The sequence below is a fragment of the Ursus americanus genome, chromosome 6 (assembly GCF_024610735.1).
Source record: "Ursus americanus isolate L20-20 chromosome 6, mUrsAme1.1.p, whole genome shotgun sequence".
Taxonomy (NCBI): Eukaryota; Metazoa; Chordata; class Mammalia; order Carnivora; family Ursidae; genus Ursus; species Ursus americanus.
Genome location: NC_142132.1, coordinates 51,256,573 through 51,269,926, shown reverse-complemented (window position 1 = coordinate 51,269,926; position 13,354 = coordinate 51,256,573). Strand labels below are relative to the sequence as shown.

Below are 13,354 nucleotides of genomic sequence, written 5' to 3'. Positions count from 1 at the left end.
TGGCACAGAATATTTTCTGCAGTATTGCCAGGTTCATTGCAAGTTAGTTTCTCTGGACCATCTTTTCTGTGCTTTCTTTGCGTTGTTTGACTAGATGGCTCCTGTCTCTGTTTAGTCATTATTTTGGAAATTGTTCAAAAGAGGCACGAAAACATTTTATCAACCATTTAGCTTATGTAATGGGCATAACTTCTCTTCTGCTTTTCTTAAAATGCTTTTTTCTCTGTAAGACATTTTCTGTTTCTGTCAAATCTGGAGGGCTTAAATTAACCTGTAGATCTCCTTGGTGAATATCCTGATCTTACACCAAAGAATCTGGATTTTCTTTAACTGAATTGTGAGCACGTTTTCAGTATTACTGAAGATGTTACCACTCCTTTGGTGAGAAACATCTGAAGTCCTTCCTGTTCTGAGCATCCAGTGTGTCTAGCCTATGAGTAGAATCCAGGCAGCGTAAGGGACTGGGAAGGAAGGGCTGCCCTATTCATCCCTAGTTCAGGCAGGATCCTTCTCATATCTTCAACCCACTGTCACTAAGGACAGGCTCTGTTTCCCAGTTGGAGTTTCTAGTGGTTCAAGTAGAATTCCTGAATCCCAGGTGACTGGGCATTGTAGCAGCGGCAGCTCAACCTAGGGGTTAACACACTTAATGACGAGTTGAGCAAAGGAGTCGGGAGAAAGGTGAGATGTACTGTGGAGGATGTCTGCCCAATCTGAAACTGACATCTCCCCTGTTCTGAGTTGGGCAGGCTTATCTCTTGACTGCGTCATCACAAGAGAGGTGGTGAACACCACCTGAGCCCAGAGTGACCACGCCCAGGAACGTCTTGAGTACTTGCTAATCACTACAGGCAAGAAGGCAGATGAGCTGGTTTGTGACACTCATGACTCTTTGTGGGCGTTATGGCACCTGCCGTGCCCTAATGTCCCTTCCCCTCCAGTCACTGCCTGTGATGCTTCCTGGCAGCTCCACATCCAGCTTTTGTTCATAGAAACCAGTTCTGCGCCGGACAGACAGTGCTCCAGGGCACTGACCTGCCCAGCTGAAAGTGAGGGCGTCTTATGTTTAGGCCTGCAAAAGAGCTTCCTGGACTCAGGATATCGGATCTTGGGAGCTGTGGCCAAGGTCAGAGAAGCCTTCCAACCTCAGGAGCCTGACTTCCCGCCTCCTCCTCCGGATCTTGAACAGCTCCGTGTAAGTAAATTCAGAGTGGTGGGGAGAACTGAGCAGAGGGTGCTGGGACTGTAGCAAGAGAGAGGAAGCTCTGCTCTGGAGCCTCGTTGACGAGGTGTCTTCGTTTAGCTTTTATCTGAAGCTTAGGCGCACAAGTTGACTTTCATTCCAAAATCAGTAGAGTCCTACCCCCGTGCTTATGCATGGGGTGTGCTGGGTGGGGGGGTGGGGGGGTTGGCTGTGGGCTTGGCCTGCTGTGACAGGGACTGACTGGAGCAGAGGAGCTGGCTTTGGGAAGTGTGGATGTGATGAGTGATGAGGTCGTTGAACGAATTAACGAGGAGTGGGAAAATGATCTGGTGGTGAGGAAATTTTTTTGTGTTCCCAGTTGACAATAGCAAAACTGAGGTGGCTGGGCTTGTGTACATTCTTCTTTCTTTACTTGACTTTTTTTTTAAGTAGCAAAAGTAATAGCTTTTTTCTTAAATTTATTTTTCTCCAAGTATAATTTAAACTTTTTTTATGTACCCCAAAGTACCATAAATTTATTCTTCCATAGGTAAATGGTTTCGGAGGAGGCTTAGCTGGGCAATATCTTATAGATACAAATTCTAGAATAGGAAATAGTGATGATTCAAACTAACAGTATTGGAAATAGCTGGACTTTGGGAATAGCTCATCAAGTTAAAAATGTGATTTACTTTCCTTGACTTACTTTCCCATGTTTCATGTCAGTAAAAGGTGGAAGTTTCTAAGTTGGTTGAGGACAGAATTGGGTCCCTTTACCCAAGCTGAGGCACAGTGTTTCCCTGGCCTCCAATGCTCCAACTTCTTTTGCTTCTTTGTAGCTGGGCTCTTGGTGCCTGGTTAGGGCCAGCAGGAGGGCTTTTCTGGGGCCTGGCTTCTTATGTGATCAACAGATTCATGACACTTAGAATCAAGATCTTAGAGGTCATTTGGTTTAGCTACTCCTCATTGACGGATGAGGAAACTGAGGCCCAGTGGAGAAGTTAGTCGCCTGTGCAACTGCCCTTCAACCGTCAGGACGACAGATTAGATCGAACTGTCCAGTAGTGCTGTGTGCGCCTCCCTGGGATACATCCCAAGCTGTAGCTGCTGGCTTCTTGTGGAGAAGCAAGGAAGAAAATACGCATCTGTTGAGATGGAAGCAGGTGGTCGCTGTGCTCCATGTGGGTGGTCTTACATAGAATGAACGTGGGTGGCCTTTCTGGGGATGCTTTTGAGAGGAAAGGAAAGAATTCTAGAGGGGAGTCGTTCCTAGGGTTTTACTTACAACCCGGCGATTCTTTCTTAGCTGGCAGATGAGCTTGCTCCTCCCAAACCACCTCTGCCCGAGGGTGAGGTCCCTCCGCCCAGGCCCCCACCGCCAGAGGAGAAGGATGAAGAGTTCCCCGAGCAGAAAGCCGGGGAGGTGATTAACCAGCCGATGATGATGGCTGCCAGGCAGCTCCATGATGAAGCTCGCAAATGGTCCAGCAAGGTAAGTAACGAGGCTTTTCTTGTTGGAAAAGGATGAAGAAGGGCGCGCAGCCCAGGAAGTAGAGTCTGATTGGAAAGTTACCCTCTCTCTGCTTTGGTTCCTGCTGTTGCCAATAACATGACCCTCTTCTTACTTGTGATTTAGTAAGATGTTTGAGAGGAGGTGCCTTTCCTCTGTCCATACGAGTGTCAGCTCCTGTGACGCTGGAGATTTGGGGTCTTCTAGAAATTGCTTTTCTTTCTCGGGATTGCTGAATGTCTTTAGATGCTCTCTTGCTAATTACCAGCACTCCAGAGGTGAAATAGTCTTCTATGGGCTCTGCTAGAGTTAGACGAAGTGTTTGCATTTTCCTTCTCTTTTTCATGAAAGCAGGTAGATTGATGTCTTAGGAGCCATGTGCTTTGCCCTTTTCTCAGATCATCTTACCCCTCAGTTCAAGACCGCTGCAGGCTAACTCCAGCTGGACACATCCGAGAGTGTAAATATTCACGTGGTCGGTGAAGATGGGGATGTTGCAGAAGTTAGGCCCTGTGAAATGCCTTTTGCCTATTTCCCCCTAAATGATGAAAAGTGTGTGGCAGCTTTTCTAGATAAGAGCTAAATATTACTGTTAACTTGGCAGTGAAATACAGTTCTCAGTTCTCAACTGTTTGTAATATGACCCTCTCTTCTAGATCTTTATTCCCACCATTTATTTGCCTTTTCATGCCCTCGGCCATCTCCAGCTCTTGTATTGACTGTAGTCCCCCAGGGACCTTCTGCATGCAGCTGATCTTGGGTTTTTCCAGGCTGGGAAATCGACGTTGGGTTTTAACTCTGTGCGTCTCGGTGCCGTTAGCTGTGAGCCTAGGTTCTAAGAAGGAATAAATAGTGACCTTGCTGGTGTCGGGCCTGACTGTGGAATTATTTATTATCTTATCTGTCCACCTGGGCGCACACACCTCCAGGACCGTCCGCAGAGTCCCAGGGCGTGTGGAAAGTGGGGTGGAGGCGACAGCAGGGGTTGGTTTTACTCAAAGATTTTAAAACGCAATTTAAATTTCATTACAGTAAACCCAGATATATTGTGTAGCAGGACACAAAATATGCATGAATTATAAACAAACTTAAGGGGCAGACAGCATCGGCCTGCATACTTATCCCGCTCTGCTGTTTGTGGCCAGAAGTCTTTAGGTCTGACTCTCTGGAGGCTTGGAGCATCAGGGGCTTGCTGACTTTGAGCTGTGAGTCAGGAGCTCCTTGACCCGTGTGTGTTTGGGGGGTGCGGGTGGGATGTGTCTGTGTGTCTGTTGGTCTGTCTTTGTACACTTTGAGACTCTGCACCCCAGCAGCAGTGAGCTGGCCTCTAAGGAACGGGGATGAGTCCTGGTTGAGACAGAGTTTAGGGAAAGGGTTTAGAATGTACCTGAACCCCTCGTTTGCCCTGAATTCTCCAACTTTGTCATCACCTTTTGGAGACAGGTTTCCTGTGCAGGATAAGAATTTGAGGAGTGATAGCAACCTCAAATAAACTTCCAGGTAAACTCTTACTTCCTCTTGGTTAGAGATGTATGATACAAAGAGCCTGTGTTCAGGGATGCCTGGCCGGCTCAGTAGGGAGAACATGTGACTCTTGATCTCGGAGTCGTGAGTTCGAGCTCCACAGTAGGTATAGAGATTAAAAAAAAATTGTTATTATTTTTTTAAAGAAGAACCTGGGTTCACCATTCTTCATATACGTGGTTTGGCTTCATTGAGCCAGTTCCTCTTATTTTCTTTCCCCTCTGCCTATTTCAGCATCTGATCACACTGCCTCTTGCCCTGGGCTTTTGGAATCCCTGGTATTAAATCCGTTCTCTCCCCTTCATGGGTCCTGTTCTCTCATGGGCACTGATTTGGGCTCCTCTCAACTCAGCCGTGGTCAGTTGCTATGTTCCTGGGTTACCTGAGAAGTATGTGAGTTCAGACTGGGGTGAGAAGCCTAGTGTGCAACGGGAGAGAGCTAGGTTGTACCCAAGGAACAGCCTTCTGAGTCAGTACTAGCAGTGGATGCAGGGGGAGGTTGCGGAGGTGCTGTCTCTGAAGGCCTCGAGGGGAGAGACAGAGCTGGTCTGAAGTGTGGCTTTTCCCCAAGATGGGAAGCTGGATGAGGCACATTCCGGAGGCTTCTTTCAGCTGGCTGGTTGTGGGCTATTTGATAAGTCCTCCTCACTCACCAGTGCGTTTGTTTTCTTTGCCTCTTTGCTGGTTTGCTGTCAGTGGCCTCTGCTGTATCATTTTAAACTCTGGGACTTTTTAACTCCTGCTGGAAATAATGATCTGTGTCTAGCAACTGCAGAGTTGATCCAGGTCACTTCCTGTGTCCTGGAAGATCTAGAACAGTGTCCATAGAAGCCAGCAGGGGGGGATCGCTTTGTTTGGTTCAAAGCAGGCTGTGTGGCTGCATTGACTTTTTCCCTCTGGATCCCTTTTAAAGGTAATCAGCTACCATTGTTTGGTTGTTTGGCTTCTCAAAAATATTCTGACATGAAAATTATTCTTGGCAAATTTAACTTTGGTGGTAAGTGTATAAAAAAGGAATGCCACTTGCTTTCTTGGTTTAAATTTTTCTCTGGAAACTTTTTGCCACTGGAGTGAGTGAGTCTTTTTCTTCCCCTCACTGACAACAGGGGGGGCTTGGGCTGGTGCTGGAGGCTGGGAAGTCCCCTTTTGTGGAGTTTGGTTCATCTGGCTTCTGGAAAGATGCCATTTTTCTTTCCCATCCTAGACAAGCTTTGGTTACTAAACCAGCTGATGCTCAGCTTTCCCACCCCCGTCCTACTGCTCTTACTAACACTGTCCCTGTTTCTCATCCTTCCTGCCATCGACAAAGCCGGGTAACCGAGCCGCTGAGGTGGGTATAGGTGTTCTAGCTGAGGCAGATGCGGCCGATGCTGTTGGGTTCCCTGTCCCCCCTGACATGGAAGACGATTTCGAACCTGAGCTGCTGTTAATGCCATCCAATCAGCCGGTCAACCAGCCCATTCTGGCCGCGGCTCAGTCCTTGCATCGGGAAGCTACCAAGTGGTCTAGTAAGGTACTGATTAGCACCCCCGGTGGGGCTGCTCCATATGCATCCGGCCATGTGCAGCCTTGACACATTGCATCACTCATGATCTGTGCGAGTCCTGTGAGTCTGAGCGGGGCGGGCATCTGTCTGTCTGCACCTTGTTGTTAGGAGTGGCTTCACAAGTTTGATAGGTCTGCTAATGCCAGATTAATTGGATTGCGTTTATGTTTTGTTGGGGAGAGAGATGGGGTCACTTTCTGAAAGGATTCCTTTTCTTACTGACCTCGGGGCCACGATTGGAACCTTAAACTCCTTGGGAAGCCGTGGGTCTGTCTCTCAATGACTTGCGGGTCAGGAACCACTGTAGACCATTAAGAGGTCACCTGGCCTGACCGTTGAGCTTTGCCTGCCACACCCTCCTCTGCTGACCCGTCACGGACGGCTCAGGCAGAGTGGCCCAGGGTGAGAAGCGGCTTTATACGGCAGGGTCTCTGGGGCGGACCGCTTGCTGCCCTGCACTTGGCTGCCTGGCAGATGCTGCCTTAGTGGGAACCCACAGGGAAGGGGCTTCACTGACTGCTTGTCCAGGTGTTCCGGGGAGGGGGCCGAGGGTGGGGAACGCAGAGCACTCAGGGCTGCAGGACGGGCAGCCCAGAGCGTTGGCCTTGGGGCTGCGCCAGCACTAGTGTGGGGAGTGGAGGAAGAGGGTGATCACTGTTTTCCCTTTGAAGGTAGCATGTTGCAAGAAGAAAGGGTTTGCAGAGTGATGGGTAATAACTAACCCCAGCTCTACGCTGTCTTCTAATCAAGTTTATGAATCCTGGAATGATCCCAGGTCTGCACTGGAAGAGATGGGCCCAGACGGCCTTGTCTAACCTGCCCCTGTTCTCGTGACTTCTTCCCATCCCTGTATTCTCTCTGGCCTCAGTGACTGCCTGAGATGTCCCACGCCTCCCAGCATAGCGATCCGCCACCTCGTGATGCCTGTGGGGGTGTCTCACGGAGAGCCCCGCAGCGGCATGGTTTGTGTGCGCCTCACTGCCTTGTAAGAAAATTGAAAAGCATGAGGGGAAAAATGAGGAGGGCCTGACCTTTTAGGTAGTTTTGAACATTGCTGTTGTTATTTTTCATTGTTAGCAGCCAAGAGATGCACCTTTTGAGGGCATAAAGTTAATTCCTTATACATTTCTTTATTATGATCCACGAAGGTTTTAATGAACCCGAATGCCCCATCGAAGGTAACTGCTATGAGCTGGAGTGGGGGTTCCATGTACAGCTTGACTCGTGATTTTTATTTTTCTGCTCTTAGCTGAAGGTTTCTTTAATTGAAGCCACTTAGCTGAGAGGACTGAAGCATTGATTCTTGGCCTTTCTAAATGTGACAAATTAAAATAACGTGTTCCCTGAGGCTGACAGGACAAATAAGAGGCAGTAGCAGGGAGGGCAGGAGCAGTCTAGGTGAGAAAATAGATCTTTTCTCACCAAGGCTGATCATAGTACTTGGTTTAAATTCTAGCTCAGCAGCAATAGTCCTTGGCTGCTATTTGTAACAAGGGTTAGGGTGAAAAGGATGATTTCAGTGTCTGGAAAGGCTCCTCTGTATTTTTCCCCTCAAGCCAGCTCTCCTGCTTTCCCCCGTTAGAAAGGAAAATGCCTGTTTAACCAACGTCTCGGCCCCGTCCTCATTTTTGTTGACATGATTAACTTGGAGATGAAGTGCTTGTTCAGTGCTATGCCAGGGGCGCACATGTTCCTTCCAGACTAATCTACAGGTCTTCCTCTTTTCAGTGGGGTCGTCTCTTTCTCTCTCTCTCACTGAGTACTGGGAGGAGTGCCCTCGCTCACTCTTCCTGTCTTCCTGGACTGTCCGTATCACTCAAGAGCAGTTCTTCTCTCCTCTCCTCACCCTTTCAGAGGCTGCTAGAGCAGCAGGCTCCCTCCTCTCTTCTCTGTGCTTCTACTTCCTTCCCTAACTTGGCCACAGTGTGGGCTGAGCTCACATTATATCTTTGCTTCTCTCTCTAGGGCAATGACATCATTGCAGCAGCCAAGCGCATGGCTCTGCTGATGGCTGAGATGTCTCGGCTGGTAAGAGGGGGCAGTGGTACCAAGCGGGCACTGATTCAGTGTGCCAAGGACATTGCCAAGGCCTCAGACGAGGTGACGCGGCTGGCCAAGGAGGTTGCCAAGCAGTGCACAGATAAGCGGATTAGAACCAACCTCTTACAGGTACTCGAGAGAAGCGTGCACACGTGTGTGTGTGTGTGTGTGTGTGTGTGTGTCTCGGGGGTGTGGGAGGGAGAAAGCAGAAGAGAGAAAACTGGATGAGCAAGGAGGAGGTGGAGGAGCTCTGAAGAAATAGCAGAAAGGGGGAATACATATATATGTTTGGGAAAGACAGATCAGGAACCTTTCTTTCCTAATCAAATGAGAACATTATAATGCTTCCTTTCTGAACAAAGGGACTCTACTGGTCCTAGGGAGAAAGCCAGCGGGACCCTGCTGCTAGTTTATTGGGTGCCTTCTGCATGCCAGCCTCTGGGAACACAGAGGTGGAAAAGTCTTGCCCTCAAAGAGTTTGTGGGCAAGGAAAACATTAGAAACATGCTAAACTAAGTTTGCTTCTTAGGTATGTGAGCGAATCCCGACCATAAGCACCCAGCTCAAGATCCTGTCCACGGTGAAGGCCACCATGCTGGGCCGGACCAACATCAGTGACGAGGAGTCTGAGCAGGTATGTGTCTGCTGCTTCTGGTTTTTTTCCAGCAGCTTCGGTGCCACTTCGTAGCAATTTAATTCAGCTTTGGGGGAAATTTTACCTGTGTCTTGAGTATTCAGTACGTGGAACGGAGTCTGTAACTCTCAGAAGGGCATCTGTGTTGGACAGATGCATCAGAAACTTCGAAGGGGGAAGGAAAGCTCTTGTGCAACTTTTGTCACTTCACAGATGGGAAGTTGAGGCCTGGGGTGAAGTGCCAGTAACCCTTGGGACTCTGCTCATTCTTTGTCTCCGTGGAACAGGGGTGACTCTCTTGAGGCCTCCAGTGTCTGTTCACTCCTGCCCATTGTGTCTTCGTGGCTGGAGAGCACTTGTGTTTCCCAGCTCACTGGGCGAGAAGTACCTCGGGGAGGGTGAAGAGTGTCGGCTTTTCAGGGGCATGAGACGGGCGTGTGCTGAGGCTGAAATGCCAGCTCAGAGGACGTGCTTCTCTTGGTTTCTTTAACAGACGTTGAAATAAGGATGGCGGGAGGGTTCTCTTAAGGGCTGGCAACCACTCTTTGGAGTCTGTCCTCCTTTGCTGCCTCCTGGAAATGTGGCCCAGGACCATTGGGAAAGCCCTCCTTGAGCAGCTCTTCCTCTCCTTATCTCCTCTCTAGTAGGCCCTGCTGTGAGCCATACTTCCAATGTCGTTCTACAGTAGGTGGGCGTCTTTTCTTGAACTGCCCAGACAGGCTCAGCAGACATGAGGATGTGTGTGGCACTGTTACTGTATAGGGGAGTTAAAAAAAAAATAGACACAGTTTCTCTCCTCGGGGAACTCACAGGTAGTTTGGGAGACCATCCCTGATCTCAGGCCAGGAGCACCTTGGAGGAGACAGGGAGGCTACCATCTGGTCCAGTGGTGCTGCTTTCACTGCCGTGTTTTAATCCAACAGCTCTCACCCTCACCCTCCTCGTACACCGTGGGGATTGGAGCTTCACCCCTAACTTCCGTGTATTCTAGGCAGGATTTGGGCACTGGGCTGTTTTCCTGTCATGTGATCTCATCTGCCCCAAGAAAAGGAAGTGGAAGAAACAGAGAAGGAAGGATAGGATGCATAGTTTCAGACTATATCATTTAATTAACCAACACAAGTGTATTCTGGGAATATTGACTATGTTCCACCTCATATTCCAATAAAAAAAGATAGAAACTGACAGTGTGGTAGAATGCAACAACACAGGGCTGCGAGTCAGGAGTTTTGAGTCCTCATCCTGATTATTGTGTGAGTTTTGTTGCAAATCTCTGAACCTATCTGGGCCTCAGCCTCTTTGTTGACTGGGTGAAAAGATCAGCTGACCAGGAATTTAAGCCCACAGTTATGCCTCTCAGAGCCGATGAACCCTCGGAAATGGCATGGGCAAATTTGACACAAGTGAGCATTTTCCAGGGAAGAATCTGTAGACTTCACGAAATCCTCAAAGGGTCTGTGGCTCAAAAACTGTGTGTGTGTGTGTGTGTGTGTGTGTGTGTGTGTGTGTGTGTGTGGTGGCTCAAAAATAGTGAAGAATTGAAAAAAAAATTACTGAGCTAACGGATCAGTAAGTTCTTTGAGTTTCTATGTTGGAGTACCAGTGTGATCCCGGTCCTGTAAGTTTGTGTGTTTAGGACATTTACTTCTTTAGATTTTCATGGATTTAGAAGATAATTGGTTTGTTCATTTGGTTATTTTTTCATTTATTATTAAAATTAAATATTTACGAAATACTTTTGTGCGCCAGGCACTGTTCTAACACAGGGCACAGCAGTGAGCAAAACTCACAAAAATCACTGCCCTTGTGGAACTTTAACTTTAAATAAAATGAAAAGATATACAAACTAGGTAAAATTTACATAAAGCATATCAGTAGTAATGATGGGTTCTATGGAGAAAAATGAAGAATTGGAGGATGAGGAATGCTGTCACTTGGGAAGGTGTTTGTGATTTAAAATAAGGTGACCAGGGAATGCCTCACCAAAGTGACATCTGAGCAAAGATCTGATGGAGGTGAGGGCTGAGCCGTGAGGGAAAAGCATTCCAAGTAGAGGGAACAGCAAGAGCCCCAGGCAGGAGCTTGTCTGAAGACCAGGAAAGAGTATGTGCTAGAGGCCGGCTGTGGGTATAGTCATAATCATGGATGTCCTTTTTTGGGTTCTTTTTGGTGCTCCCCCCTAACCCACCAGTGATGTGACAAGTACGGGGATGCCAGCTGCAGGTAGGGTGACTGCAGTCCACTCCTAGCTTAGGCTGGTTTTGGAGGAAGGGTCGCATCAGGGACAACGGGTAACAGAGCGTTTCTCTTTCCTTGCAGGCCACAGAGATGCTGGTTCACAACGCGCAGAACCTCATGCAGTCCGTGAAGGAGACTGTCCGAGAAGCAGAAGCTGCTTCAATCAAAATTCGAACAGATGCTGGATTTACACTGCGCTGGGTTAGAAAGACTCCCTGGTACCAGTAGGCGCCTGGTCCAACCTGGCTGGCACAGAAACCCCTACTAAACAGAATGAAATGATCTGAGTCCCAGAAGATGCTGAGAATTGCTAGGGGGTTATAAGCCACATCCCGGCCTGACATAACAGAAGGAATGGGGCCTCTTCACTTTAGAAACCATTTATACTCTTGTCATGGACACTTTGAAATGTTTTTCCGTATAAAGCCTGTATTCTCAAACACAGTTATACTCGTGCACATTCTATCCCAATAGGAAGACTGGGTTTCTAGCCCATGGACTTCACGTAAGCTCAGAATCCAAGACTGAACACTAGCCAGACACCCTGCTCTGCCCTCGTTCCCTAGGGGACAGTTCCTCTTCTGCTTCCTTTTCACTGCTCCGCCTGCCCCTCCCACCCCCCCGTTCTCCCCACCAGGCTCCCAAGACCCAGGGTCCAGGCAAGTTAGTTAAGAAGGAAATCACTGTGCCTCCAAAATTTGTTTTGGGCTTTCCGTGTTGTTCCTGACCCTGACTGTGCTATCTGGGTCCTTTTCAGGAGTGAGCTTTGCTGCTACAAGGGAAGGTGGCCTCTGGGGAGCCCCAGCGTGTGGGGCCTGGGTTCACCTCTTGCCCTTCCCCAGCTTAATCCCTTCGCATTTCCCACAGTGCAAAACCAAATTTCACTCTCAGGAGGAAATCACAGAATCACGCGATTCTGTCTTTACCTTGCCCTTGAGCAACGTCTGTGCTAGGGAAACTTCCCGTCCTGTAGCCCGCCTCGGCCTGTCAAGGTAGCCATCCCACACACTGTGTGTCCTGGTGCTCTCTGCCACGGGAGGGGCGGAGTAGCCGGGCACGGCCCTGCCCGTCTTCACTGCCTGCAGAGGTCTGTGCTGAGGCCTTACCATTCATTCTTAGCCCTACTGTTCTTTCTGAGCTGAAATGCTGCATTTAGTTTTTAACCAAATCATGTCTCCAATCCTGGCTTTTGTATTCTTCCTTCATACCCTTCCTCAACAAGATTTTAAAGATATGTGTTTGTTCATTGTAATTTTGAAAGATCCTTTTTATCCTTTTGAAATTCAGTCCTAAGAACTGGTGCTTGCCCCCAGGAATGTTTAATAGAAAGGCAATCCTGTCTGAAGGGCACTTCCTACCTAAGGGAGATTGGTACTTGCAGACTGGAATTCTGGAGCTGTTGGGGATGAATCAATGGGAAATAGTCCTCAGTATATTCCTACCTCCCTTAACCAAGCCCCTGTATCCTCTCCTCCCTCCCAAGTACGAATGCTCGCGAGTAATGGGTATAATATTTAATTATCACCGTAAGTTTCCTATTAGCAAAGTGAGAAGAATTTCTCCTTTTTTGCACTTATCACTGCTGTCTAAGCATTGCCCAGCACACGAAATCCTACTTCTTCCCAAAGCCAGAACTGGATGAGTAAAGGAGTAAGAACCGTTGCCTGAATGTCCTCTCTTCTCACCTCCAGTGTGTGTCAAATCCCAGCATCGAATGTGTGAAACTTGTCTTCAGTTGGTACTGTACACTCAGGCTTCCTCTGTTTTAACTGATGAATATTATTTTCAAGGCCCTCAGCATATTTGTATAGTTGCTTACCTGATATAAATGCAATATTAATGCCTTTAAAGTATGAATCTATGCCAAAGATCACCTTTTGTTTTATGAAAGATTACTTAGAGGAAATAAGAAAAATCGTGTTTGCTCTCCAGGTTCTTCCAGTGTTTTGAGACACTGGTTTACACTTTATGCTGATGTGCTTTTCTCTAATATCAGTGCTCAAGACACAGTGAAGCAAATTAAAAGAAAAAAAAAAAATCCCTGAAGACTGATTAGAGACATCACCACTAAAAAACTACATTTATAAGCTAGGATTTGTTATACGCAAATATTTTCTGCATCTTCTTTTGTTCTGTTTAAAACAATAAAGTGCATTTGTATAAATAATGCTTTAAATGATGGGTATATTATTTTAGCAAAACGTTTTGATCAGCTTTCTCCTTTGTTTTGAAAAATAGCCAGTGAAACTAATCCTCAGGATCTGGAAACTAAAGACTTTTATGTAATCCAAGTATGGCACTGGATGACAGTATACTACTCCCGTATAGCAGTAGCGTGTTGACTTAACAAGGGTCTGCACAATAAAGCACAACTCCGGGGATTTTACACTAGAAGGAGGTGACCGGGATGAACAACAGGAAGAAAACAGCCAGATGACGTGGCTCATCCTCAGGCTGAAGGAGTCTGTCTTCATCTCAAAAACTGCTAGTTGTGGAAACCTTCACCCCTAAGAAGCCGAAGCTGTACACGTGCAGGAATGCCACAGGTCTATTTTTTTATATTTCGAAGCCCACTATAGAACAGTAGGGCTGTCAGAGATCCGCAGAGCTAGCTTTGGGGGACACGTTCCTCTTGCTTGAGGGAGGAAGCACTGACTAAAATGTAGGACTAGGTACTTG

The 13,354-nt window shown here is 47.6% G+C and overlaps 1 protein-coding gene across 4 annotated transcripts in view; it reads left to right on the top strand.

The window, feature by feature from the left end:
* Nucleotides 1-12,851, top strand: part of VCL (vinculin) — a 103,805-nt gene extending 90,954 nt beyond the window's left edge. For 2 of the 4 annotated variants that reach the window (XM_045783160.2, XM_087863014.1), the window contains exons 17-22: nucleotides 1,071-1,195; nucleotides 2,490-2,675; nucleotides 5,527-5,730; nucleotides 7,729-7,932; nucleotides 8,333-8,437; nucleotides 10,757-12,851. In XM_045783160.2, the coding sequence (XP_045639116.1) occupies nucleotides 1,071-1,195; nucleotides 2,490-2,675; nucleotides 5,527-5,730; nucleotides 7,729-7,932; nucleotides 8,333-8,437; nucleotides 10,757-10,903 (971 nt within the window). In that variant the 3' untranslated portion in view covers nucleotides 10,904-12,851. The remainder of the gene's footprint in view (nucleotides 1-1,070; nucleotides 1,196-2,489; nucleotides 2,676-5,526; nucleotides 5,731-7,728; nucleotides 7,933-8,332; nucleotides 8,438-10,756) is intronic. The other 2 variants (XM_045783159.2, XM_045783158.2) reach the window with 1 other exon arrangement.
* Nucleotides 12,852-13,354: the final 503 nt, after the last annotated feature.